General features: G+C 40.8%; 1 protein-coding gene across 2 annotated transcripts; it reads left to right on the top strand.

Moving 5' to 3' along the window:
* The first annotated feature begins 17,798 nt into the window (after positions 1 to 17,798).
* On the top strand, positions 17,799 to 23,994 carry LOC134612706 (uncharacterized). Of its 2 annotated transcripts, XM_063457128.1 has the most exons (3): positions 17,819 to 17,881; positions 18,602 to 18,697; positions 21,359 to 23,994. In XM_063457128.1, exons 2-3 carry the CDS (start codon positions 18,674 to 18,676, stop codon positions 23,714 to 23,716), a joined length of 2,382 nt encoding a protein of 793 aa, XP_063313198.1. In that variant the 5' UTR covers positions 17,819 to 17,881; positions 18,602 to 18,673; the 3' UTR covers positions 23,717 to 23,994. The 2 variants fall into 2 exon arrangements, with proteins under 2 accessions (XP_063313199.1, XP_063313198.1); XM_063457129.1 differs by lacking the exon at positions 18,602 to 18,697 and having other exon boundaries at positions 17,799 to 17,881.
* Positions 23,995 to 25,073: the final 1,079 nt, after the last annotated feature.

Below are 25,073 nucleotides of genomic sequence, written 5' to 3'. Positions count from 1 at the left end.
GACCATAACACAAAAATTACAAATATTGGTCAACAGGGGTGTCACGGCGGGCTGGTTGGACGATCAAACTGCCAACTATTTAATTGATCTACACCCCAAAATTCCTGTATTGTACACCTTACCGAAGGTACATAAGGATGCCGCAAACCCCCCTGGACGTCCCATCGTTTCCGCCAAACGCGGAATATTGGAACCGCTGGCCAAATTTATTGATTATCACTGCAAAATGCCCACGCTATCGATACCTACGTGCCTCAAGGACACACAGGATCTTCTCACCCACCTCAAACAAGTCACTCTTCCGGACGGCCCCATTACTTTGGCCACGATAGATGTAAAAAATCTATACACAATTATACCCCATGCTGATGGGATAGATGCCATGAGACAGGTTCTCATCCAGTCTGACCAATACAAGGGACCCCCCATCGAGTTTATCCTCGAATGTCTTGATTTTACGTTAAACAACAATTACTTTCGTTTTGAGAAGTCTTTTTATGTTCAACAAACTGGAATGGCGATGGGATCGGCTATAGCCCCGAACTAAGCTAATAGTTATATGTATTCATATGAACAGAAGCACATCCTATCAAGATATCATTCCAACCTTATATTATATCTTAGATATGTGGATGATATCCTCATGTTGTGGGCAGGTCCTCCTTCATCCTTTGAGACCATGATCCAAGAGTTAAACGAGATAAATTCTCCGGTACGTTTAAGCCACTGCTGTGATATTGAGAGGATACAGTTTTTAGATGTAGAAATCTATCGCTCTCACCAATCCATTGGGTACACTCTATTCAAAAAAAGCTCGGACCGTAACACTGTCCTTCACGCTACAAGTTTCCATCCCAGTGCACTTAAGAGATCACTGCCGACTTCACAGTTCCTCAGGGTCCTGAGGAACAATTCAGATTTGGACAACACTAAGACACAGATCTCCTCGATGCAACAGGCGTTAGCCCGTTCACTACGTGGTTTCCTTGGTTACCCAGACGCACACTCACGTTCTCTTCCTAGTCGCACGTCCCGTGACGTCATCACTCACAGACGGGATCGATACTGCTTTTTTCGGCAATCACACTCTAGCGATCACACATGGCTTGGTGACACCCACCTCTTCTCAGGGTAAGTGATTACTCATTAATTTGTTAGGATATATAATGTCACGATTGTACACTTGTAAGTATCTTGATAAAGACCTGAGGGTTGAAACGTCGATTCTTCTCACATTGAATAAATAATCTCAACAAGTCCTCTGGAGTGCTCTACTCAATACTTGCATATATATATATTCACCTAGCAGGCGCCCGGGCAGTGTGCAAGTGTGTTTCGTTGCCGGGGAGCTTGTTTACATTGCAGGTTACCCCGGCAACAAAATGACGCGAACACGCTACTTCCGGTTTCGGCACGTTCGCACATGCGCACATGGAAGTGAGAGACGCCGGGTGCCTGAGTACACAGGTGGTAAGTGTTTTTAATCTGTCTTATAAGTCTGTTCAGCTATATATAAGTGGTTATTTGTATATGCAATAGTTTTGTGAGCTGAGTTGATCCTGATGAAAGCCACGGATGTGGCTGAAACGTCGATAAAATGACAGCAACTATGTTTTAACAATATGGAATAAAGAAGAAGTGTTTTAATACTAGCAACAGACCGTGAGTGCAAGCCTTTATTTTCGAGATTGTTCTATATATATTTATATATATATACCTACTTACTGTGTCCTGAGATACATATTTGTTTTCTTGTTATTTAGGACTAGCTCTAATTAGAGAGATTTATTCATTTATGTATAATTTGCATAGATAGTAGTTAGCTGACATTCTGAGACCTCCAGGTAATTGTGGGATTTCAGAGGATTTAATTGATTGATTAAGATTATCATTAATATTGTGCCTTGTGTTAATGATCATATCAGGGGGTTTGTATTATGTATTCTTACACTTAACAGTTTTCACAGGGTTTGATTTTTGGTTTTATTGATACACTTTCGTTTTTATTTCTGCACAGGTTCACTTACACACATACACCCACTCCTTATCTACATTGTACCTTCCTAGCCACCGTAACTATCATGCATTCTGACACTCTTTACACTCACTCTTGCACTCACATATCCCATGCATCAGACACCCTATTTGGTCGACTATATGTATTAAGATACTGTATCTCTTTTACCTGGGATTAGATTATACCACAGGGTTAACTACTATTCTAGTTCTATTCTGTATTTTATTTTTATTTGTATTAGGTCCTCCATTAAGTGTGATATGCACTGAGGTGCGCTTGGTTTCTATGGTAACAGTTTGTTTACACGGGGTCACGTAAAGGCACATCACCACGCACGCGCATGGTCGGTCAGCACTCAACGAGTAATTGGAATCACTTCACACAGATGGGGTAAGTTAGATATTTAATATTTTGTTATATATATGCATACTGTGCACACTGTCATTATCTTGATAAAGACCCTGAAGGGTCGAAACGTTGATGTTGGTTGATGAACACTTTATAAATACACTATTGGAAAATCCAAGTGAGTGCTCCTGTTTGACTGCGTTTATATATATATATATATATATATATATATATATATATATATATGTATTAAGGCCTTTTGGCCTGTAATTGTGGGAGGGGCGTATGACACACCTCTTCCCTACTTAAGGGACACCCCTTACCTGGCTCCATATCGTTCGAGGTCAGCGCTGCATCCTTTCCACTTCCGGGTCATCCAGACGCCATTTTACCTGATTACTCCATGAGGTTTTTTAAGCAGAGCTGTGTCAGGAATCCAGCCACAGGCTTTTCCGGCCTACCACCTTCTTTCTTCAATCCATCGCCGTGGATGGTGTCCAAGTGACTCACAAACTGTAAGTCAACCTACCTGTTATGCCAGGCATCAGTCCCACGGCATGCACGGGTCAGGTCCTCACTTTACGGCTGCATTTTGTCTAAGTCTGTTCTAAAACCATTGCATGTTCATGCATATCATTCGTTTAAACCCCCTACCGGTCTTTGGGTGTACTACAGGCTTTTTAGACATTATCGCATTTCATGTACAAACCAACGAACCACTGCATTTTCGCCTACACACTGACCCATACCGGTCATTCGGTGTACTACAGGCTTCTCAGACATTATTGCATTTCATGTAAAAACCAACCTTGCTTCATTTAAACGATTGTCATTTCGGTTTGTGTTTTCTGGTCGGCACTTATTCATAGTATATTCTATGCACGATTGCTGTTCGCATTAAAATGCATACGGTTAAGCTATTCATGCTAACTTCTGTTTCCCTTCATACTAAGATTCGGTTATTCTGCTATGTATTCACATAGATCTTTTTCGTGAGTTACATTTCATCATTTCATGTATTTACATTTGGTTAAAAAGTTGCTTGGTTAAATAGACAGACCATTTTCATGCTATTTTTAAGGTATCACTTATTACATCAGGGTATGAAACCAGCTAACATTTCTGTATAGACATTGGACTCCCACGCTTACTGGAGGTTTTTTTTTTTTATTATCCATTTCATTACAATTAAATCAGCCTACATTACAGGCCTCATTTCTTTGTTGTTAACCATGACACAAGGATTTAATTCCTTTTCATGCATACTCGGGTTGAATCACACGTACTGATCCAACCAATCATACGTTTCCTGCACAGTAATCGGTTAAACTTTCAAATACTTATTTTACACGATCTTAGGTTGTCTATTTTGTTTCAGTTTGCTTATTATATATATATATGGTTTTAATAATAGTTATTTTATTTTACAATGCAGATATTACATGTATATTACTGTTATGGTTAGCCTACATTACGGCTCCTTTTTCTGTCATGCTCGTACGACATACCACGAGTTCAAGGACACGGTCCTATTTTCAAAGAGTATAATGGAGATATGATGTTATTACAACCATGTACATTACGATTACATGGCACTAACTATTCAGGCCATTTCTTATCATACTCATACGAAATACCACGAGTATAAAAGAACACAGTCCTACCTTCCACAGAGGGTTTCGGGTTGAATCACACGCATTGGTTCAACCACTCATACGTCACGTTACAACATTTTCTGCATAGATTGTCATTTCACATAATTTCACATGGCATTTACAAACTCAGGCCTTTTCTTGACACTCAGACGACGTAACACGAGTATTCAAGAACACGGCATATACGTCTCACAAGACTTTCGGTTTTTGAATCACACGTTCTGGTTCATACATTCATACGTCACTTTACAGCAGCATTTATGATTCTGCATATTGTCACTTCACATTAAAAAGTCCCTTGCATTCCCAGATCAGTTTAGTGACATGCATATCATCTGATCACCTTCCATATATACACATTACACGGCCAATCCCCTGCTGCCAGGTATCGGACTCAGCGTAACGCTTGTCACCAAGCATGGGCAGTCATGTCACTATCATACTCATAGATTTTACACCTCCCACACATACTGCTAGAAGTCCTAATCACAGCCTATACAGATTACACAGGTCTCACAGGATCCATTCTCACTCTATCCCTTTTTAGGTTTATCCAGGTTTTCATACCTGTCGAATCTCAAAACTTCATACATACTACCAGGTACGTAAGCCTGCTCACGTTGTAGTTCACATACGTTTCATTCTTCTAGGCCATAGAGTACTGGCAAGTTAGGGGTATAGGCCCAAATAGGTACCTCCCTTCTTGGCATTTCTGCCTATCGTTTAGTGGTCCGCGAGGCCAACACCCCGCCTCAACGTTTCGGAGGCAAACGCCATCGGGCCACACGTGAGTTAGCCGCCTCGCAATATTATAGAGAGGGCCTCACCTGTCACTCCCTCCCCCTGTTTTCTTTTACTATCACCGAGAGGCCTACGATTCCTGCCACTACGACGGGTGGCCTCAATAACCCCTCGCGCCAACTCATAGACAGAGCCTCTCATAGCCACTTGGCAACTAGCAGGGCCTCACCTGTCACAAAACAAGATTAATTTTTCGCCTTTCAGGCCTAGTTAGCCTGCCAGTATCACCCATGGGGAATCGGTCACTACACCCCTTACCATGGCTGGGTCGGCCGCTGCGACCCCTCCAGCACTGGTTGAGTTGCAATCACTTTCTCCAGCCATCTGTTTCAGGGCACATGCTAAATCTGTGTCCAAATAAAATGTATCCCAAAACTATACTTAACATCAATAAACATTTCTGTACTTACGACATTACTGCCACATCATCCATCTAGACATTTGGTGGAATTCATTATCTCGGGTCTATCAGAAGGATTCACACAGGCCTCATACACATGCCTTCCGGAATCCTGGAATGTCCTAATTTACAATCCGCACAACAAACCCTACAGCGGTGGAGACACTCATAGCCAGGAAGTGGCAGAGGACTTCCTATCGGGGCCCTTCCAGTCCCCTCCGTTCACCACATGGCGGACAAACCCCATCGGTATTGTCACGGGGAAATCTTCTCACAAACAGAGACTTATCATTGATCTATCAACACCTCACACCTCTGCCACTCCTAGTCTGAACTCCCTCATACCCTCTGAGGAATTTTCACTGCAATATTCCACCATAGATCACGCCATTACGGCTATCATGCAGGCAGGGGCCGGAGCATGGCTCAGTAAGACTGATATCACAATGCTTTCAAGTTACTGCCTATCCACCCTACACTGTGTCACCTGCATGGTATCAAGTGGGCAGGGAACTACTATTTTGCTCACATTTAACATTTAGGTTCCAAAGTAGTCCGGCCATTTTCGACGTATTCGCCGAAACCCTATGCTGGTTTTATTAAATATAGCCAGATGCCCTACAGTTATACATTATCTGGATGATTTCTTACTGGTCGAGGAGAATATTTCCCCTCCCAGTAGCCTAAAAGAAACCATCAGTCTATTCGAACAGGTGGGTGTCCTAGTCTCCTCCACCAAGACTGAAGGACCAGATACCTTCATCACATTCCTGGGTATCATACTAGACTCAGCCACCATGCAAGCTAGCCTGCCACGCCCAAGGTAGAAAACATTCTGATCAACATAATCTCTACATACAACTCGGTACTTGCAACCGCAAGAATTACAGTCTCTGCTTGGGTCACTGAATTTTGCCATTCGCATCATACCTCAAGGCTGGGCTTTCATCTCACAACTCCTTTACATGTTTCCCACTTTTAGACATGATGGACACAGGTCACCCCTGGATACCCAAGCCACGGCAGGCGTAATTATGTGGAGAAAATTTTTAACCACCTTGAATGGTAAAAGCATGTTCCTTCCAAAATTGTCTGACTCCTCACCTACCATTTGGTCAGACGCGGCGTCTACCACAGGTTTTGCAGCAATTTTTCAGGAACGAATGGCTTTGGGGCAGCTGGCCTTCAGAAATTCAGGAACTGGAGGGTTTTTCTACTACCTCAGCTCTGTTTGAGATATATCCCATTGTGACGGTTGCCGTGGCATGGGTGCATTTATGGGCAGGTTCGTCTGTACGTTGCTACTCAGACAACCAAGTAACTTGTCACATTATAAACAAGGCCGATCCAAATCACTGACTATTATGAGATTCTTGAGGAAACTCACTTGGCTGGCTGCATGTCATAATTTTCTCTTGTTTTGTATTCATGTTCCAGGTGTATGTAACACTGCTGCTGACAATTTGTCTCGCTTTAATTTCCAGGCTTTTCGTCAAATACTCCCGTCAGCCGCACTCACAGCCACGAACACCCCACTATTCCACCATCTAGTAATGGACTAGATGCTATTATGCAACATAGCAGAACATTGTCCCAATTAGCACTGTCTACTAATACCCGGGAAACTTACGATAGAGCTTTCATTTGATTTAAAGATTCCTTTCTGAACACAACATCTTACAACCTTTCATCGTGACATCCTGGTTGGGCTTTGCTTCTTTTTGCCACCTCAAACTCAAACTATCATACAACACAATCAAACCATATCTGACAGGCATCCAACATCACATGCTAACTTTACAACCAGACAAATCAAGTGTCCTCCTACCAATTAAGAACATCCTTAGGGGTATTCAGAGATCCGAACCCCCATGTATGGCCCAGAGGCTACCCATAGATTTCCATATTTTTAAAGACTTATACAATTCACTAGATTTAAACCCTTTGCCAACAACACAAACCTCATCGTTAAAACCGCCATATACGTAGCCTTGTTTATGGTTTCTTGAGACCAAGAGAATTTACCACCATCAGCACAACACAGTCCACTCACATCCTACTTCATTCACACTTAACAAAACACATGGACTATTATATCTTGACTCTGCCTCACTCCAAAACCAGTCAACATGCACTTTCAGAAGAGGTTAAGTACTATCCTACTCACAACAGGTGGAGCCCCGTCAAACTACTGGACTCATATACCCAGCATAACAACGAACCACCATCTCAACCACTTTCAGTCTACAAGGTTCGGTACTCACTACCACCACCTTTATGACACACGTCAGGTCTTTACTTACACAGCTGGGCCTCAAATCAGCTAACTATTCGGGCCACTCCTTCCGCATAGGAGCGGCCTCCACAGCATCCAGTGCAAACATTCCAGTTCATGTTATCAAGTCACTAGGGCGCTGGAAATCATCGGCTTACTCTAGATACATACCTAACCCGGTACAAGAAGTAAGAAATGCCTTTCAAGACATGTCTGGTTAAAGTATGTATATTGCTGGTATGTAATAAATTTGATTTTCTACTTTTGCCCTCTTTATTTACAGGCCTACCTCATCGTCGGTTCCGGCACACCACAACCGACTTGCTCTTTTAATACCATCCTACACTTATCAGTGTTTGTATCTTCTGTACTATCATGAGCCCTTAACACAAGTATTAAGGCCTTTTGGCCTGTAATTGTGGGAGGGGCGTATGACACACCTCTTCCCTACTTAAGGGACACCCCTTACCTGGCTCCATATCGTTCGAGGTCAGCGCTGCATCACCCTCCCACCCACTCCTCATTATTAACTCCTTTTCTCTTTACATTTCTTCTTGGTGGGCCCTCTTTATTTACAGGCCTACCTCATCGTCGGTTCCGGCACACCACAACCGACTTGCTCTTTTAATACCATCCTACACTTATCAGTGTTTGTATCTTCTGTACTATCATGAGCCCTTAACACAAATATATATATATATTTTTTTTTTTCTTTTTTTTTTTTTTTATTACCTTTTATTTATTTATTTTTAAACTTTTTTTTTTGTCAATCTTTATTTTATTGAAGCATATCAGATGGGGTACAGAAACAAAGAAAGGGAAATGCAAAAACGGATTACATTAGAGGGTAAGTACATCAGTAGCTTGAGAAATTACATTTCCTGAGTGAGGATGCTTCATTTTTTTTTTTAAAGTTGTGTTAACAAAAGCGTGTTGTAGCTAGTATCAATGCCTATTCTGATAGACTATTAGAGGGTAACAGTGGACTATGTAAAACTTAGGCACATTGGTAGTTAGTAAAATGTGAGGTCATAGTAGTAAAGATAATAATGTGAAGAACCATAAGCGAAACATCACATAAGTTAAGACAGTTACATGTCAGAAGACTCAAGGCTTATGCGTTATAAATATGACATGGCAGTGGCTTCTTACCGCATGCCTATCTAATCATGCTTGTTCGGCTAGCAGGTATGACATTATGCGTTTAACTGATAAGTGCTAACAAGTTGGTTAGAGATCGATATTGGCATGGTATGCACGCTTAATAAAAACATCGAAATACAAACTAGTACACATGTCGTATGACTGCATAACATAGGCTGGACACGTTTAAGAGTATAGTGCCGCTTGGTGAACAACATAGAGGCTGAAGGCTTGTAATCATAAAGCAGTAGAAACACAGGACTATGTTAATGTGACACAAGGTGAATGGTAGGTATGCATCATAGAGCTGTGGTATAATACCAAAGCATAGGAAAACCTCCGGCGCTGCAGCTATAGCATATGGGAACATCTAAAGGCAACACAGGTAAGGTAGGGATATACACGTTTAGTTTAAAGCATGGAGTACAGTCTTTTCGCCCTCATATTTCACCGGGTATTCAGCATGGTGAGTATTGGTGTGAGTCTCCCAGTGTTGTGATGGTTCTGTATCCGTGGGCCCCCGACCTTCAGCCCGAGACCTTGACAGGCGCTTGTGCCCTTTAGCCATTGATCCTAGCAGCGGGATCGTGGGTCCTGGGTTCTGCCGGATCACGGTTTCCCCCCCAGGATGTATGGCAGGCTACAGAGGGGTTCCTCTTGGTGAGCGCCCAGCTCAGAAGAAGGGCAAGATGTTGCACGGGCAGCTCCGTCCACGTGAGTACCGTGTAGTATAGGGCCTTAGTGCCTTGCGTCCGCTATGACTCTGGACTTTGGTGCCGCTTAATGGTGTGGGTCGTTGAGTGTGTGCAACCTTGTGTGCCGTGCCAGGTTGTATCTGTAGTCGGCTTCATGCTTTCGTTTCCCGCTCTCGTGGCCTCCGCCATCTTGGCCGCGTGTCTGGGGCCTGCATGGCGGTCTGCTAACGCCTCCGTGTGTAGCTTGGGGCATGGACCGGGATCACCCCCCCGGTCCAGTGGGGGGGGGAACAGGACCGGGTCCGCCGTTGCGCCTTGTGTGTTCCGGGCTCCGTTGGGCAGGATAGTGGAGCGGCGGCCGTCCACTCCACTCACCGCCAGGCAGGTACCCGCTGGATGCTGCAGGGGACCCCTCCTCCGGGGGACTAGAACTCCGGGAGCAAGCCTCTCCCCGGCTCCGGTAGCCCGTGCACTTTGCGGGTCGAGGTTGGTGGTCGCTGAGTTCAGCTAAATTCACGTTTTACAAGTTAAATTGAGTATATTGTGCGGGAGCTGTGCTTTCTTGCGACTGCTAGGCTCGGCGGCCCGGCCCCGCACCCTATTTTTAAACTTTTTAAAACTTTCTTTTAACTTTTTTCACCAGCAAAGGGACTGCCTGTCAGTTTAGGCTGAGACGTCATTGTCCTATGTATAATGTTTATTGTATCTTCTTCAATGAATGTCTATATTTTTCATGTTACATGGCTGGATACTTTCCGGACAGACTTTGTATGTCTACATTATTGACACAGCTTAAATGCTCAAAAAATTGTTCACTTTAAAAGAATGCAGCTAAATATAACTCAACTTTCAAAAAAACTATTGTAGCATAATCTGTGGAAGATCAATAGAGATGTAATTATTTACTGAATGCCTATTTTGGCAAATTTTTTCAAAAACACTTAGTGAGACAACTAAAAAAATATTTTCATGGAGATAAATACCAAATGAGCACACAATTTAAAAACCACTTTCTGTCGGCCTCCCCCAAGGTTCTGTCCTTGGTTCCCTACTGTTCTCTATCTATACTGCCTCCCTTGGTAAACTCATCAGCTCCTTTGGCTTCCGTTATCATTTCTATGACACGCAAATCTACCTGCCCTCTCCTGATCTCTCTCTGCCTATCTTGACTTGTGTCTCTGACTGCCTCTCTGCGATTTCTAACTGGATGGCTGCTCACTTCCTTAAACTCAACCTGTCCAAAACAGAACTTCTGGTCTTTCCTCCCTCAAGTGTTACTTCTCCCGTGTCTGTCTGTCTCCAAGTCAACGGCGCTACCATCACCTCTTTTTTTTACTCCAACCTCTCCTTCACCCCTCATGTCCAATCAATCGCCAAATCCTGTTGCTTCCATTTCAAAAACATAGCGCGCATCCGCCCATATATAAGGCCATATGCGGCTAAGGAGCTAGTCCATGATGTTGTTCTCCCTCGCCTTGACTACTGCAATACCCATCTCAGTGGTCTCACGTGTTCCCAGATTGCACCGCTACAATCTATAATGAATGCGGCAGCAAGGCTCATTTTCCTGTCCGATAGCACCTACCACGCCTTCCCGCTCTGTCAGTCCCTGCATTGGCTTCCAGTTAGATATAGGGCTCACTTTAAAATTCTGGTGCTTGCTTACAAGTCCCTACATAATGCTGCTCCAACCTACCTATCCTCCCTAATACACAAGTATGTCCCCTATGCTCTGCCAAAGACCTAGGTATATCCTCTATCCGTACTCCCACCTCTAATGCTCGCCTCCAAGATTTCTCATCTGCACCTCTACTGTGGAACTCCCTTCCCTTCTCCGTAAGACTTTCATCCAGTCTCCACTCATTCAAAAAATCATTGAAAACTCACTTCTTCAAGAAAGCATATCAATTAAACTGTTAGCAGGTTTTTATCCCCCACCCTCCATGACTCCTCTCCTGCAACTGTCAAAATTACCTACTAAGCCCTCAGTGAATACTTTTCTAACAACCTACTTCGTACCCCTACTTTTACCTTTTGTGTCACTATACCCCACTCCCTCTAGAATGTAAGCTCATTGAGCAGGGCCCTCCACCTCTCTGTTCCTGTACGTCCAGTTGTCTGGTTACAATTACATGTCTCTTAGTCCACCCAATGTACAGCGCTACAGAATCTGATGGCACTATATAAATAATAAAAAAATAATAATAGTCAACAATATAGGTTCAGCTTAATATAGTTGTTCTGATAGAGCCTGTCTATGCAGGCCTTGTAATGTAAACACTGCCTCTTCATAGAAAAGGCAGTGTTTACACTGCTGCCTAGTAACACCTCTAGGGGCAGTCACCCAGATGGCCACTAGATGTGCTTCCTATGCCAGTGCACAGTGTGCAGCACTGGTGTCCAATGTCTCTATGCTCTGCATGGAGGTGATGAATGTTCTCCATAGAGATGCATTTATTTAATGCATCTCTATGAGGAGATGCTGATTGATACAGTGCAGAGATTTTCCGTGCATGTGCAATAGCCACCCAATTCTCTCAGCCAAGGAATGAAGTGGGGTGGCACTAAAAATACGGTGAGTAAAATACATTTTTCTTCTCTGACAGGGGAGCTGACCACCTAAATATCGCTTTTACATCTATAGTGCCAGGAATATACAGTCAGGTCCATAAAAATTGGGACATCGACACAATTCTAATCTTTTTGGCTCTATACATCACCACAATGAATGAAATTAAATGAACAGGATGTACTTTTACTGCAGACTTTCAGCTTTAATTTGAGGGTATTTATATCCAAATCAGGTGAACGGTGTAGGAATTGCAACAGTTTGTATATGTGCCTCCCACTTTTCATATTTTAGGGAATTAATTCTATACCGATTTAGGCAAAAATAGCAGATGTGGAAAAATACTGTGTGTATATGTGCCAGTGTGTGTCTGTGTTTCAGTGTGTGTATCTAAGTATGTATGTGCCAGTGTGTGTATCTGTGTGTCAAGGTGTGTTTGTGTCACCGTGTGCATCTGTGTTACAATGGGTGTATCTGTGTGTGTGTATGTGCCAGTATGTGTATCTGTGTTTCAGCGTATCTGTCAGTGTGTGTATTTGAGTGTGCATGTGCCAGTGTGTTTATCTGTTAGTATCTGCTTGTGTATGTACCAGTGTGTAACTGTGTGCCAGTGCGTGAATGTAAATGTGTATGTGCCAGTGTGTGTATCTGTGTGTCAGTGTGTATATCTGTGTGTGTGTGTATATATATATATCTGAGTGTGTGTTTGTTTGTGCTAGTGTGTGTTTCTGCCAGTGTGTGTATCTGTGTATCTTTGTGTGGGTGCATGTGCCAGTGTGTATCTGTAAGTCAGTGTGTCAGTGTGCAAGTGTGTGTATCATTGTGTGTATCTGTGTTTCTATGTGTTTGTTAATGTGCATGTATACCTGTGTAAGTGTGTATGTGGAGACATCCCTGCAATCAAACACCATCACAACATGCAAACACACCCATGCAAACACAAACATGACATACAAAAACATCCCTGAACGCCAACTCTAAAATTATATACAAAAACTCAAACACTACATCATTGCACATAAAAGCAAGCATAACTTACAAACACACCCTTGGATTAACCCCTTCACGACGGGTGACGGACGAGGTCCGTCATCCTGGGGATGCCCTTAACGACGGGTGACGGACCTCGTCCGTCACGCGGTAAAATTAACCCCAGATCGCCGCAATCGCGGCGATCGTGGGGTTAATGGTGCTCCGGTCTGCCTCTGCATTAGAGGCAGACCGGGAGCACCGGATCGGGCTGTCAGAGTACATGTGCCCGCTCTGACAGCATGGCAGAGCGGGCACATGTGCTCTCTATACTCACCTCCGCCTCCCTGCACTTCCGGGTTCAGTGTGAAGTGCAGGGAGACGGATCTTCAGTGATCCTGCCCCCTGCTGTTAAAAAAAAAAGTTAAATTAAAATCCCACCCCCCCTTTACCCATATTAATAAAAAATTAACCCCTTCCCTGCCAATTGATCACTGACTACAGTGATCAATTGGCAGGGATTACATTTTAATATGATCTGATTTTTTTTTTAACCCCTGAGGGTTAATTCTTTTTTTTTTTAACCCTCAGGGGTTAAATTTATTTTATTAATTAATTTAAATATTTTAAAATTATAAATTTAGCTAGCTGGGGAGGGTGGAAGTTAGTGGGGAATTGGGGGATTTAGTGTTAGGCTAACTAGGGGTTAACGTTAAAAAAAGTTTTAAAATAAGCTTTAAAAAGTTAAAAAATTAAGTAAAAAAAAAGTTTTAATAACGTTTAAGTAAAAGATAAAAAAAAATAAACCCTTTACCCAGTCCAAATAAAAATTAACCCCTTGCCTGCCAGTCTATCACTGCCTACAGTGATCAAAATACAGATCACAGTATTATACTGTGATCTAATTTTTTTTTAACCCCTGACGATTAACTTTTATTTATTTTTTAACCCTCAGGGGGTAAATTAATTTAATTAACTAATTTAAATATTGTATAATTCAATATTTTGCTAGCTGGGGTGGGTGGGAGTTATGGGAAAATGGGGAATTTACTGTTAGTGCTGCTTACTGCTAGTTAGGGGTTAACGGTAAAAGAAAAAGCTTAGAAAAATGTTAAATCTGTAAAAAAAAGTTTTACGAAAGTTTAGGAAACTTTAAAAAAATGAATAAGCAAAACAAAAGTTTAAAAAATAGTTTTAAAAAGTAAAAAAAGTTTTAAAAAGTAAAAAAATACATTTAATAACGCTCATTACCACTACACCTGGTACAAGCTAGCGGAAAAATGATCCCACGCTAAGGTTCAAAATATGCCTTTTGAAATACCCTGGGATGTCTTCTTTAAGAAATGGTATGGCTTTATGGGGTATTTGGATTATATAGCCTGGTAAAATACTCTAAAATGGGACATGGGCACAGCGTAAAAATTTAAAGTTTGAAAAAAATGGAATGGCTGTGTCCCAAATGTGCCCCTCCGATGTCCACATATACCTGGCAAAGGTACATACGGGGGTATTTTTGTACTCAGCCGACATAGCTGAGCAACATATAAAGTATTATAGAGTGGTGGTACACAAAATGTTTGCAAAATATACTGTGCAAACTCACTTTGTGTGTCAAAAAGGCAGAAAAAACGCTTATTACCACTACACCTGGTACAAGCTAGCGGAAAAATTATCCCACACTAATTTTCAAAATATGCCTTTTGAAATACCCTGGGATGTCTTCTTTAAGAAATTGTATGGCTTTATGGAGTATTTGGATTATATAGCCTGGTAAAATACTCTAAAATGGGACATGGGCACAGCGTAAAAATGTAAAGTTTGAAAAAAAATGGAATGGCTGTGTCCCAAATGTGCCCCTCTGATGTCCACATATACCTGGCAAAGGTACATACGGGGGTATTTTTGAACTCAGCCGACATAGCTGAGCAACATATAAAGTATTATAGAGTGGTGGTACACATAAGGTTTGCAAAATATACTGTGCAAACTCACTTTGTGTGTCAAAAAGGCAGAAAAAACGCTTATTACCACTACACCTGGTACAAGCTAGCGGAAAAATTATCCCACGCTAAAGTTCAAAATATGCCTTTTGAAATACCCTGGGGTGTCTACTTTAAGAAATGGTAGGCCTTTGTGGGGTAGTTTGAATTTAAAACTTACGAAGATGCTTGGAAATTGCACATAGGTCCAGCGTCAAAATTCAAAGTTCTGTAAAAACTGATATGGCTTGGTCTCCAATATGCCACTGTAGCTTCACAAAATAGTGCCAAAGACATTCATTGGGGATGTCTTTTTACTCAGAAGACTTAGCTGAGCATAATTTGAAGGTTTTGAACTTAGTGGCACATATGAAATATACAAAATGCCCAGCAAAAATGCAATCCGTATGTCAAAAAATGCACAAAATTATTTTTTACCACATACTTTGGCATATATTGGTGAATAAATGGGGGCATGCTAAGGCACAATATGCACCTTATGATATACCCTGGAGTGTCTACTTTTACAAATGGTAGGCCTTTGTGTTTTTTTTTTTGAACAGTCAAACTGTTATAATACCCCAAATGGAAGCATAGGCTCATTAAATCCGTCTCTCAAAATTCTACTGTGAATACTGAAAAGGACAGGTCTCCTGTATGGCACTGTAGCTTCACGAAATAGTGCCATAGACATACAATGGGGGTGTCCTTTTACTCAGAAGACTTAGCTGAGCATAATTTGGGGGGTTTGAACTTAGTGGCACATATGAAATATACAAAATGCCCAGCAAAAATGCAATCCGTATGTAAAAAATGCACACAATTATTTTTTACCACATACTTTGGCATGTAATGGTAAAAAAATGGGGGCATGTTAAGGCACAATATGCACCTTATGAGATACCCTGGAGTGTCTACTTTTACAAATGGTAGGCCTTTGTGGGGGTTTTTGAACAGTCAAACTGTTATAATACCCCAAATGGAAGCATAGGCTCATTAAATCCGTCTCTCAAAATTCTACTGTGAATACTGAAAAGGACAGGTCTCCTGTATAGCACTGTAGCTTCACGAAATAGTGCCATAGACATACAATGGGGGTGTCCTTTTACTCAGAAGACTTAGCTGAGCATAATTTGGGGGGTTTGAACTTAGTGGCACATATGAAATATACAAAATGCCCAGCAAAAATGCAATCCGTATGTAAAAAATGCACACAATTATTTTTTACCACATACTTTGGCATGTAATGGTAAAAAAATGGGGGCATGTTAAGGCACAATATGCACCTTATGAGATACCCTGGAGTGTCTACTTTTACAAATGGTAGGCCTTTGTGGGGGTTTTTGAACAGTCAAACTGTTATAATACCCCAAATGGAAGCATAGGCTCATTATATCCGTCTCTCAAAATTCTACTGTGAATACTGAAAAGGACAGGTCTCCTATATGGCACTGTAGCTTCACAAAATAGTGCCAAAGACATACAATGGGGGTACCGTTGTACTCAGCAGAAGTAACTGAACACATAAAAAAACTTTGTACAGGAATAGCACACAACAACTTTACAAAATACACATGAGAAGTTCTTTGTTATACGTTTGTGTGCGAAAACCCCCCAAAACCACAATTTTACTCCAATATTTAGCAGAGGTTGGCGGTAAAATGGCTACGTAGAAAGTGTCAAAACAACCTTAGGTAACTAGCCTGTGATGTCTACTTTATATAAATATATACTTTTGTGTGGCAATTTTGTTTTATTTTATGGCTATTAGGCTTACAAGACAAACATACCAAATTCTAAAATCGCTCCATATTAAAACTTTATTTTACTCCTTGTGCTTTGTGACCTGTAACTACCAAAAAAAACTTAAAATCCCAGACACATTATATATTCTGTAAATCAGAACAAATAAATGAATTTATTTTTAATTACTTTCCTTAACCTGCACTAATTATGCACACATTATGATTGCAAAAACTGTAAAAAAAAACAATATTTTTCATTTTTTTTGCATTTTTCTGTATTTTTTTTATAATAAGTAAGCATTTATATATTTATATGTTATATCAAATTAAAGCCCTTTCTGTCCTTTAAAAAACAGTATATAATATGTGTCAGTGCAATAAACGAGAGAGATGCAAATTGCAGTTGAACGCAAACAGCAAGAAAATGCAAAAATTGCTTGTGTCATTAAGTGTAAGTCAAGCTTCTGAAGCTCTGTCCTTAAGGGGTTAAAATGCTAAAATGATATACAAACACCAACTCTAAACACAGAAGCACAACTGCTCTTGAGTACTACAATCTGTTTACTATCTGTAGAAATTTGGCCTAAAGAGTAAACTTTTCACTCTGTTAATTAAAAGGCTTGTGCTTCGGGGCAAAAAATTTTCGGGGGGTTCCACAATGTTGGAACACTATGTCAAAGGGTTTCACGCAAAATATTAATTGGGAGCCCCTGCTCTATAACTTAGTTATAGTCACAGCTTGGCTAGTTTAGTATTAATTTTACAATTCAGATTTAAATCTTAAATTTAGAATTTAGTAAAATAACCCTCATGTTATTCACTAAACTCTGAATTGAAGCATTTGTATTTTGAATGATAAGATATCAGCTAAAGACAAGCTGTCACTAAAAAAATTGTAATAATTGTTCTGTTGACTTGCAATTGAGGTTACAATTCCCTGCAAATCAAAGTTTAGTGAATAAGTCCCTATTTTGAATTCCCAGCAATTTACATTTTAGGGAATAGCACTGTGATGGTTTACATTAAGAATTGGTTGCCAGTATCCATCACACAGTATAAATAAGTCCCATGGGGCCACATCAACTTATAACATAGCCAAGTACTAAGCGCTGGGCAGCTCGGGTACACCCACTGTCCACGCCTTCCTAGCCTGACTCAGACTCTTGGCTCCTCCCCCTGAACCGGAAAGGCTTTCTGTAACCCAAGCTTCCGGTTTCTGGGCTTTCCTATTGCTGGATAGGCCAGTGTTCGGGGATTTATGTAAGGGATGGATACCGGTGACCCGGTAGGTCGTCTTTGATTATTATTAGTATTATTATTTTTTTTCTTCTTCTTACATTTTTCGTATTATTGTTTACCTGTTACATAACTTATTTCCCGATACGTATTGTATCCAATCAGCTATTAAATACGAACCTCCCTAGGATAATAAAGTTAGCGTGTCAGAGGAGATGGGGCAGAGCAGCGGCTGTTACTGCGGCTCCCTCGCCCTGCGTTACTGTGATCGCCTGTGGGTTTTTTTTTTTTTTGGTCCTGGTTTGCTGGTGGCTGTAACTTATAATGCATGACCCTCAGCCAGTAACGGCTGACTGAGCATCGCGGGAGTCATCGCTTCAAGTAGCAATATGTTTTGCTGTTGCTAAAATAGTCACCATGGCGCCAGGGCTTCTCAGCTCTTAAATAAGGTCATGGTGTCTTATCGCAGCTCCGCATATGTGAAGAAAGCTTCGTCTGGACAGTGGCAGTGGGGATAATTAGTTTTTTATTTTTGTGCCGTGGAGTGTCTCTTTAGGAATGACGGTGTAAAGTCCACCATGTGTTGTCCCTTTTAAGCGAATGAATTATAAAGGCAATATAGGATTCTATGTATGAAGCTGGATGTGCTTGTATGTTTGTTGCTAACTTCTGAATATGAAGGCAGCAATATCTGCTCAATATTATTGCTTTTCTGTGCTAGGAGCTGCTCGGATAACCTATGCTGTGTTTTTATTTTTCATTTGTACAGCACAGTGACGTCTCTTAAATTCACATATAAATATTTCTGATGTGAAATCGCATCCACAAATCTGGAAAAAACATGTACAAGTGGGCTCCTATGGAGGTAAATATCTACAACAAGTTGTAGTGGTTATGATGCTTAGATTGCTCCTTTAAAACACTAACCTTTTGTGAGATATATATATATATATATATATATATATATATATATATATATATATATATATATATATATATATATATATTATGGATAAAGTCATATTTACCATTTGTTTTTATTTCAAAGGGTATTATTACTCTGATCACTCAAACATTACATTTTCTGTTGCAATTAATTTCATAATATTAATCAAAGATTACCACTCCACTTTATCCAAACAGTATGATTAATCTGTTTGTCACCTCTCTTAAAGTGACCTTGTCATGTCCAAATCCAATTTTTATTTTTAACTCCCATCCCGACTCCACTACATCTAATTGTTCCCCTAGTCATCCCCAAATGCCCGTAAGCCCATTACCTATTTTTTTTAATCTTTATTTTCTGCCCGGATGTAGGTCCTGGGCGCCACCAACTTTGTGTGGATTGATGAAGTCCCTGTGGGACACATCCTCTGCCCACACTAGATAGTGCTGTGAAATTAAACACTTGGGCATTCGCTACGAAGGATTTCGTTCATTCATTCGTTAGAGATTTCAGACAAACACTGAATATCGGTGTTCATGCAGTTTATTGCAAGGAGGGAGTTACTGGCGCCCAGCTCCCTCCTTGTAAAATGTAAAAATAGAAGCGGCAGGGAGCAGTGCTCCCTGCCACTTCCTAAGCCCCCCTCAGGTCCTCCCTCACTCTATGGGGGTCAATCTATAGGTCAGGCTCGTGAGGTTTGAAATAGTCTCTACCTCTGATCCTCCACTTGTTTTCGTTTCCATATTCATTACTAGGGGTTACCCCCCAATTCCATTAGCAACCTGACACATTCTCTCTGCTCATATCAACTCAATAATGACCCCCATATTGGCATAAGGGAGATTGAAATCTCCCGAATGCCCCCACTCGCTATGCCGCAAGTAGGGGCATCTATACTAAACAGTGAGCAGCCAGTGAGCCCCCCACTGTCCAACAAGTAGCCCCCATCTATTAACTAGCAGGGTGGACATAGTGTCCCCCGCCAGCCCCCACACGTCCTCGAGTGGGGTCTATGCAAATCCCCTGGTCCACACCCATGAGCGGCGGGTGAAAGAAATAATGACGGGGGAGACAATAAAACGAAATCCCTGTAAATAAATAAAATACTTGCCATTCGATGTCTTCTTTTTTCAGCCCCCAAAAAGGCTACATTAAAAACCATAATACCCATCCAACTAATAAAATGTAAAAAAAATCCTGACGCTTACAAAAATATTTCATTTGTCTTATGTAGGTTTCCTATGCCTGACCAGCGGAGGAGCAAAGTGTGCTCCATTTCCTGTGGTCAGAAAATTTTTCCCCACAACTCTCACCTTTCCTCCGTGTTCTCGTGATACCTCCTTTCCGTATTTCCGAACGCCAGCAAAACTACTGAAATTTGTCCATTCGTGTTAGGACGAAATCCAGGACTTTTGTTTGGATTGGATTTTCATTTGAATGAATGAAATTCCGATTCGTGCTGCGGCTGCATCTTGTCTTATGTTTTAAAGAAAACTAGAGAAGACCGGAAAAAATGAACAACAGATCATGAGAGAGGAAGAGAAGAGGAAGCGATTAGGGAGAAGTAACTTCTGCATAACAGTGCCGCTTTAATGAAAGCTGACCGCAACTATGATTAAAGGGACACTACTTGAGACTCAGACCACTTCAGCTCATTGAAGTGGTCTAGGTGCACTGTCTCTGCCCCACTTAGGCTTGCAATGTAAAATATTAAATTTTTAGAGAACTGCAATTATTACCTTGTAGGGCTAAGACTGCCTGTAGTGGCTGGCAATCAGACAGCCATCAGAGACACTTCCTGGATCCTAACGGTCCGCTCTGCATGAGCACATCCAGCGTCCGAGAAATCTCTAGGGGTGCAACTGAAGGGGGACTAGAAGGCTCTTTAATGTAAGGAATACAACTTTGTATTACTTACACTATAGAATCCATTTCAGAGTTTGGGGGAGGTTTAAAGTAGATCTGTAAAGAAAGGGACAGAAAAGTAGTAAACCATCTAGATAAGTTTATTTTAGGGTAACTCTGCAGCATACAAACTACAGCTTGGTGTGGTGGCCATAGTGCAAGGTGTGTGTTTGGTTGGTTGCTGTCCCATGAATGGATATGTAATGCAGGCTAGACATGATATAATTGTCCTTTCTTTCAATAGGGGCAGCTGTGATACTTAATTATAGTAAGATAATTTGGCGAGGCACTGCAAACCTTCTGTAACATGTCCTCTGGAAATTAAGTGTGTAGCAGAATACACAGCCCTGCCACAAATTACTCTTCCTATCATATGGGTGTGCACTAGGAGTTGCAGAATTCAAAATAGCTCAGCATGTAATTGGCTGTACTCTATTGTTTCACATATAAAGACACAAGCTTTTTTAGATTTTGAAATCCTTTATTGACAGAAGCAACAGGAATTAAGGAACTGAAGGTAAATTGAACTTTCAGTTATGATACTTTGTAAGAATAAACATGGAGAGCTATGCAGCACATCAGTGTTTCAGTCATAGTTTGTTTCTTTTATCTCTTACATTTTGTATGTCAGATGCCAAAAACAGTTGCTAACAATGTTGTTTATTTCTGCTTTAGAATTCCTTGTGCTTAGGAATAAAACGTCCAAACGAGGAAGAATTGAATGATTCAAGTGATTCGAAGAGAGAGTGTCCCATAAACCCAGACCTCATTAAGAAGGAGATCAAGGAGGATGATGATGAGGCAGGTAGTAGTGAAGAAGCATGGTTGAAAGGTTTTGGATTGTACACTGATGATGCCACCCAGACAAGAAGCCAACCCAACCCTTCTAGTATCAATTTAAAGGACTTTGTTTTGGAATCTAGCATTGACTTTCAATGTCCCGTTGATCAAAACGGCACTTCAGTTTTTGATGTGGATAAACCATTTCAGCCTTCTGCTGAACTTGTTCCACCTCAATGCTTTGGAAATCGGAAATTGAGGTTCCAGAGTGCTTGGTACACTGATTTTCCTTGGCTTCACTATAGCCCACAGTTGAAAGCTGTGCTTTGCTTTACATGTGGAAAAGCAGAAAGCATGGGATTATTAGGTTCATCTAGAAGAAGAGATTCCGTGTTTACAGCATTAGGATTCTCCAACTGGAAAAAAGCTCGAGAAAAGTTTGGTTCCCACCAAAAGTCCAAGAGTCATGAATTTGCAACCTGGAAGCTAATGCATGCCTTACAGAACCAAAAGAGGGAAGCTGCCCTGGAACAACAGAGGAAAGTCCGACAGGCCATTCCTAGTGCTTGTTTGAACAAACTGATAAGTGCAGTGCGTTTTTTGATTCATCGGGGTCACACATTTCAAAGTCACGAGCTAATAGAAGAGAATTTATTTGAACTGCTAAAATTCTTAGGTCAGGATAGTGAGATGTTTAGGTACTGGCTAACAACTAATCAGAATTTTACAAGCGCAGAAATCCAGTATGAAATGATCAGTTTAATGAGTCATGAAATCATAAGTTTGATCACAAAGGATGTGAACCAAGGTTCAGTGTATTATTCTGTGATTATTAACAGCATCCAGAACACAGACACACATCAGCTAAGCCTCTGTTTACGCTATTTGGATTCAGACATGCAGCCCCAAGAAGATTTTATTGGATTTCTTGACCCTATGGAGGAAACTGGCACTTTTGCAGCAAACCTTATTTTGGATCTGTTGGAACGACATTCTTTACCAGTTGATCTTTTGAGGGGAGTGGCATTTGAGAGCACAGCTTGCTCCTCTCAGTGCTACATGGAATCATGTGCATTGCTTAAGCAAAAACAGCCTTTGGCTATGTTTGTACATTGTGGAATGCCTTCTGGTAGTTTCTTAGCAAGAGATTGTAGTCATGCTAGTCATGTTTTCCAACAAACCTTGTACTCTGTAAATGACCTGTGCAAGTTGTTCAGTAAAAGCACAAAATACAGATTCTTACTTTCAGAAATGACTCCAAATGTACCTTGTGAAACACGGTACTTGTGCTCTTCAGAGTGGAGTGTGAACTTGCCTTTGATAAATACAATTATCCAGCATTATGGTCTTATAATTCAAGGTCTAGGGGAGATGGAAACAGATAGAGGTATGACTGGAGTAAAGGCTCATTTTCTATTACAGGTGTTTGTTGAAGGAAATACATTTGTCTGTTTGTTAATTATAAGATCTATAATGGAATCTCTAAACATCCTTAATATTAATCTAGAAGACCAGAATACACCTATGTCCAGCACTTTAAAAAAAGTAAGAATGGTAAAAGAAATATTGGCCAGAGTACAGCAAGATGCAGCAGTAACTGATTTTTTAAGACAAGCAGATGAAGTGGTTGTGAAGTTTAATTTGGTACCAATAGCTATCCCCCCTATAAGACAATGTTTCCGTCCGGACGTAGAGCTAGTCAGTCACCATGTTCCTGAAACTAAAGAGGAATTCTTTAGAAATGAATATTTCAAGATACTTGATGCAGCCATTTCTCAGCTAGAGAATAGATTCCTTCAACAAGGGTATATTGACTACTGTAATCTGGAAGATGTACTTTTATGTGCCGGCAAAGGTGGAGAATCTGACAGTGTTATTGAGGAAAAGCTTGCAATTCTTTCGAAATATCCAGAATTTAATGTGCGCATGTTAAAAGTTCAGTTAGAAATGTTTGCTCACAAAAATAGTTATGGCTCATTAACTGAGGCTGTGAGCCTTTACAAATCTGTCAGTCCAGAAGTCAAGGAGTTTTTTGGTGAACTAGGGAAATTTCTGAAGCTTATTCTCATTATCCCTGTTGGCACCAGTGAGAATGAGCATGTTTGTGGCCCATTCCAAAGATTAAGAACATTGCTCAAATTTACAACACCAGAGACACGGTCAAGTGATGTAGCCGTTTGCTATGTGAATGAGACTCGGTTAGATAATCTGTGTTTGGAAACTATTGCCCACAACTTTGTACATGGAGTATAACTAAATGTATTCTTTGTGCTTTCGTCCTGTGCAAATAGCTATAATGTATGATATTTTACACAAAGTGTTTATACATGTTAGCTATTTGCCATTGGGAAGTACTTAATGTGTTGAGCATGGATAAGGCTTGGTTTAAGCCTGCTTTTGTAAATACAAGGATTCATTCACTGTACAATTTTTTTTTTTTTTTTTTATCTGTGTTTTTATTTTGTGCTGTAAAGTATAAATATATTTTTATCTAAAAGCAGCACTGCCTCTTTTCATGGTTTCATATAAAAATGAATCTTTATTAATAACCTATATTAAAAGTGTCTCTTGTTTCTGCTTTTTATTCTATTCTTTTTTTTTTCTCTGAAATTCCAGCTCAATCAATATATTATATTACAATGGTGAGACTATGGTCTTATTTAGGAACTTAAAGGAACACTATAGTTTTAGGAATACAAATGTATATTCCTAATAGTGTCATAGTCACTGTTTAGATAATGTCACTCCACACCCTGAAGGGTTAAATCAGTAATCCTTTATATCCCACCTGAGCTGCTCAATCTGTAGCTGACCCCAACTCTATAGCTAAGATAATCGAGCTTGATGATCTTAGACAATGCTTTCCCATAGGCATTGTAAAGCTACTGCGCATGCATGGCAAACTGCCACACTGCGCCATTCAGATGGTCTCTATGAGATCATCTGATTTGACATGGCAAATTTCACTCCGCTATTTCTGCAGAGCACCTAAAGTGTCTTTCAGTGACAGCCACTATAGGTATTTAAATACTGCAATGTTAACATTGCCGTTCCTGCAGAGTAGCCGTGTTTTCACTTACAGGGTTAAAACGGGAGGGACATGGACACCTGACCACTTAATTGAGATTAAGTGGTCTGTGTGCCTATAAATTTCTTTTAAAGGAGCACTATAGTGTCAGGAAGAACAACGTGAATTCCTGACCCTGTAGTGTTAAACACTCTCAAATCGTAATTGTATTCCAGTGCGCTGGTGCTGACTCTGCCCCTGATCTGCCTCAGAACTGATGATTTAAGCCAATCACGATGTTTTCCAAATGGATTGGCTGAGATTGACAAGAAGCTGGTGCGGGGGGGCAGAGTCAAATGATTCAATGCATCTCTATGAGCAAAGTTCTGTGTTTCCATGCAGAGCATAGAGACACTGAATGTCAGTGCTGTACACTGAAGCACCTCTAGTAGCTCTGAGGAGTGGTCACTTTTGTTGTCCCTAGGCTGTAATGTAAATACTTCCGTTTTCTTTGAAGAAGAAAAAAAAAAACTGTTTTTCAGCAAAATGCCTACATGGACTGACTATACTCACCAGAACAACTATAATGAGCTGTATTTGTTC

Source organism: Pelobates fuscus, chromosome 5 (assembly GCF_036172605.1).
Source record: "Pelobates fuscus isolate aPelFus1 chromosome 5, aPelFus1.pri, whole genome shotgun sequence".
Taxonomy (NCBI): domain Eukaryota; kingdom Metazoa; phylum Chordata; class Amphibia; order Anura; family Pelobatidae; genus Pelobates; species Pelobates fuscus.
This window is presented reverse-complemented; position numbering and strand designations above follow the sequence as displayed.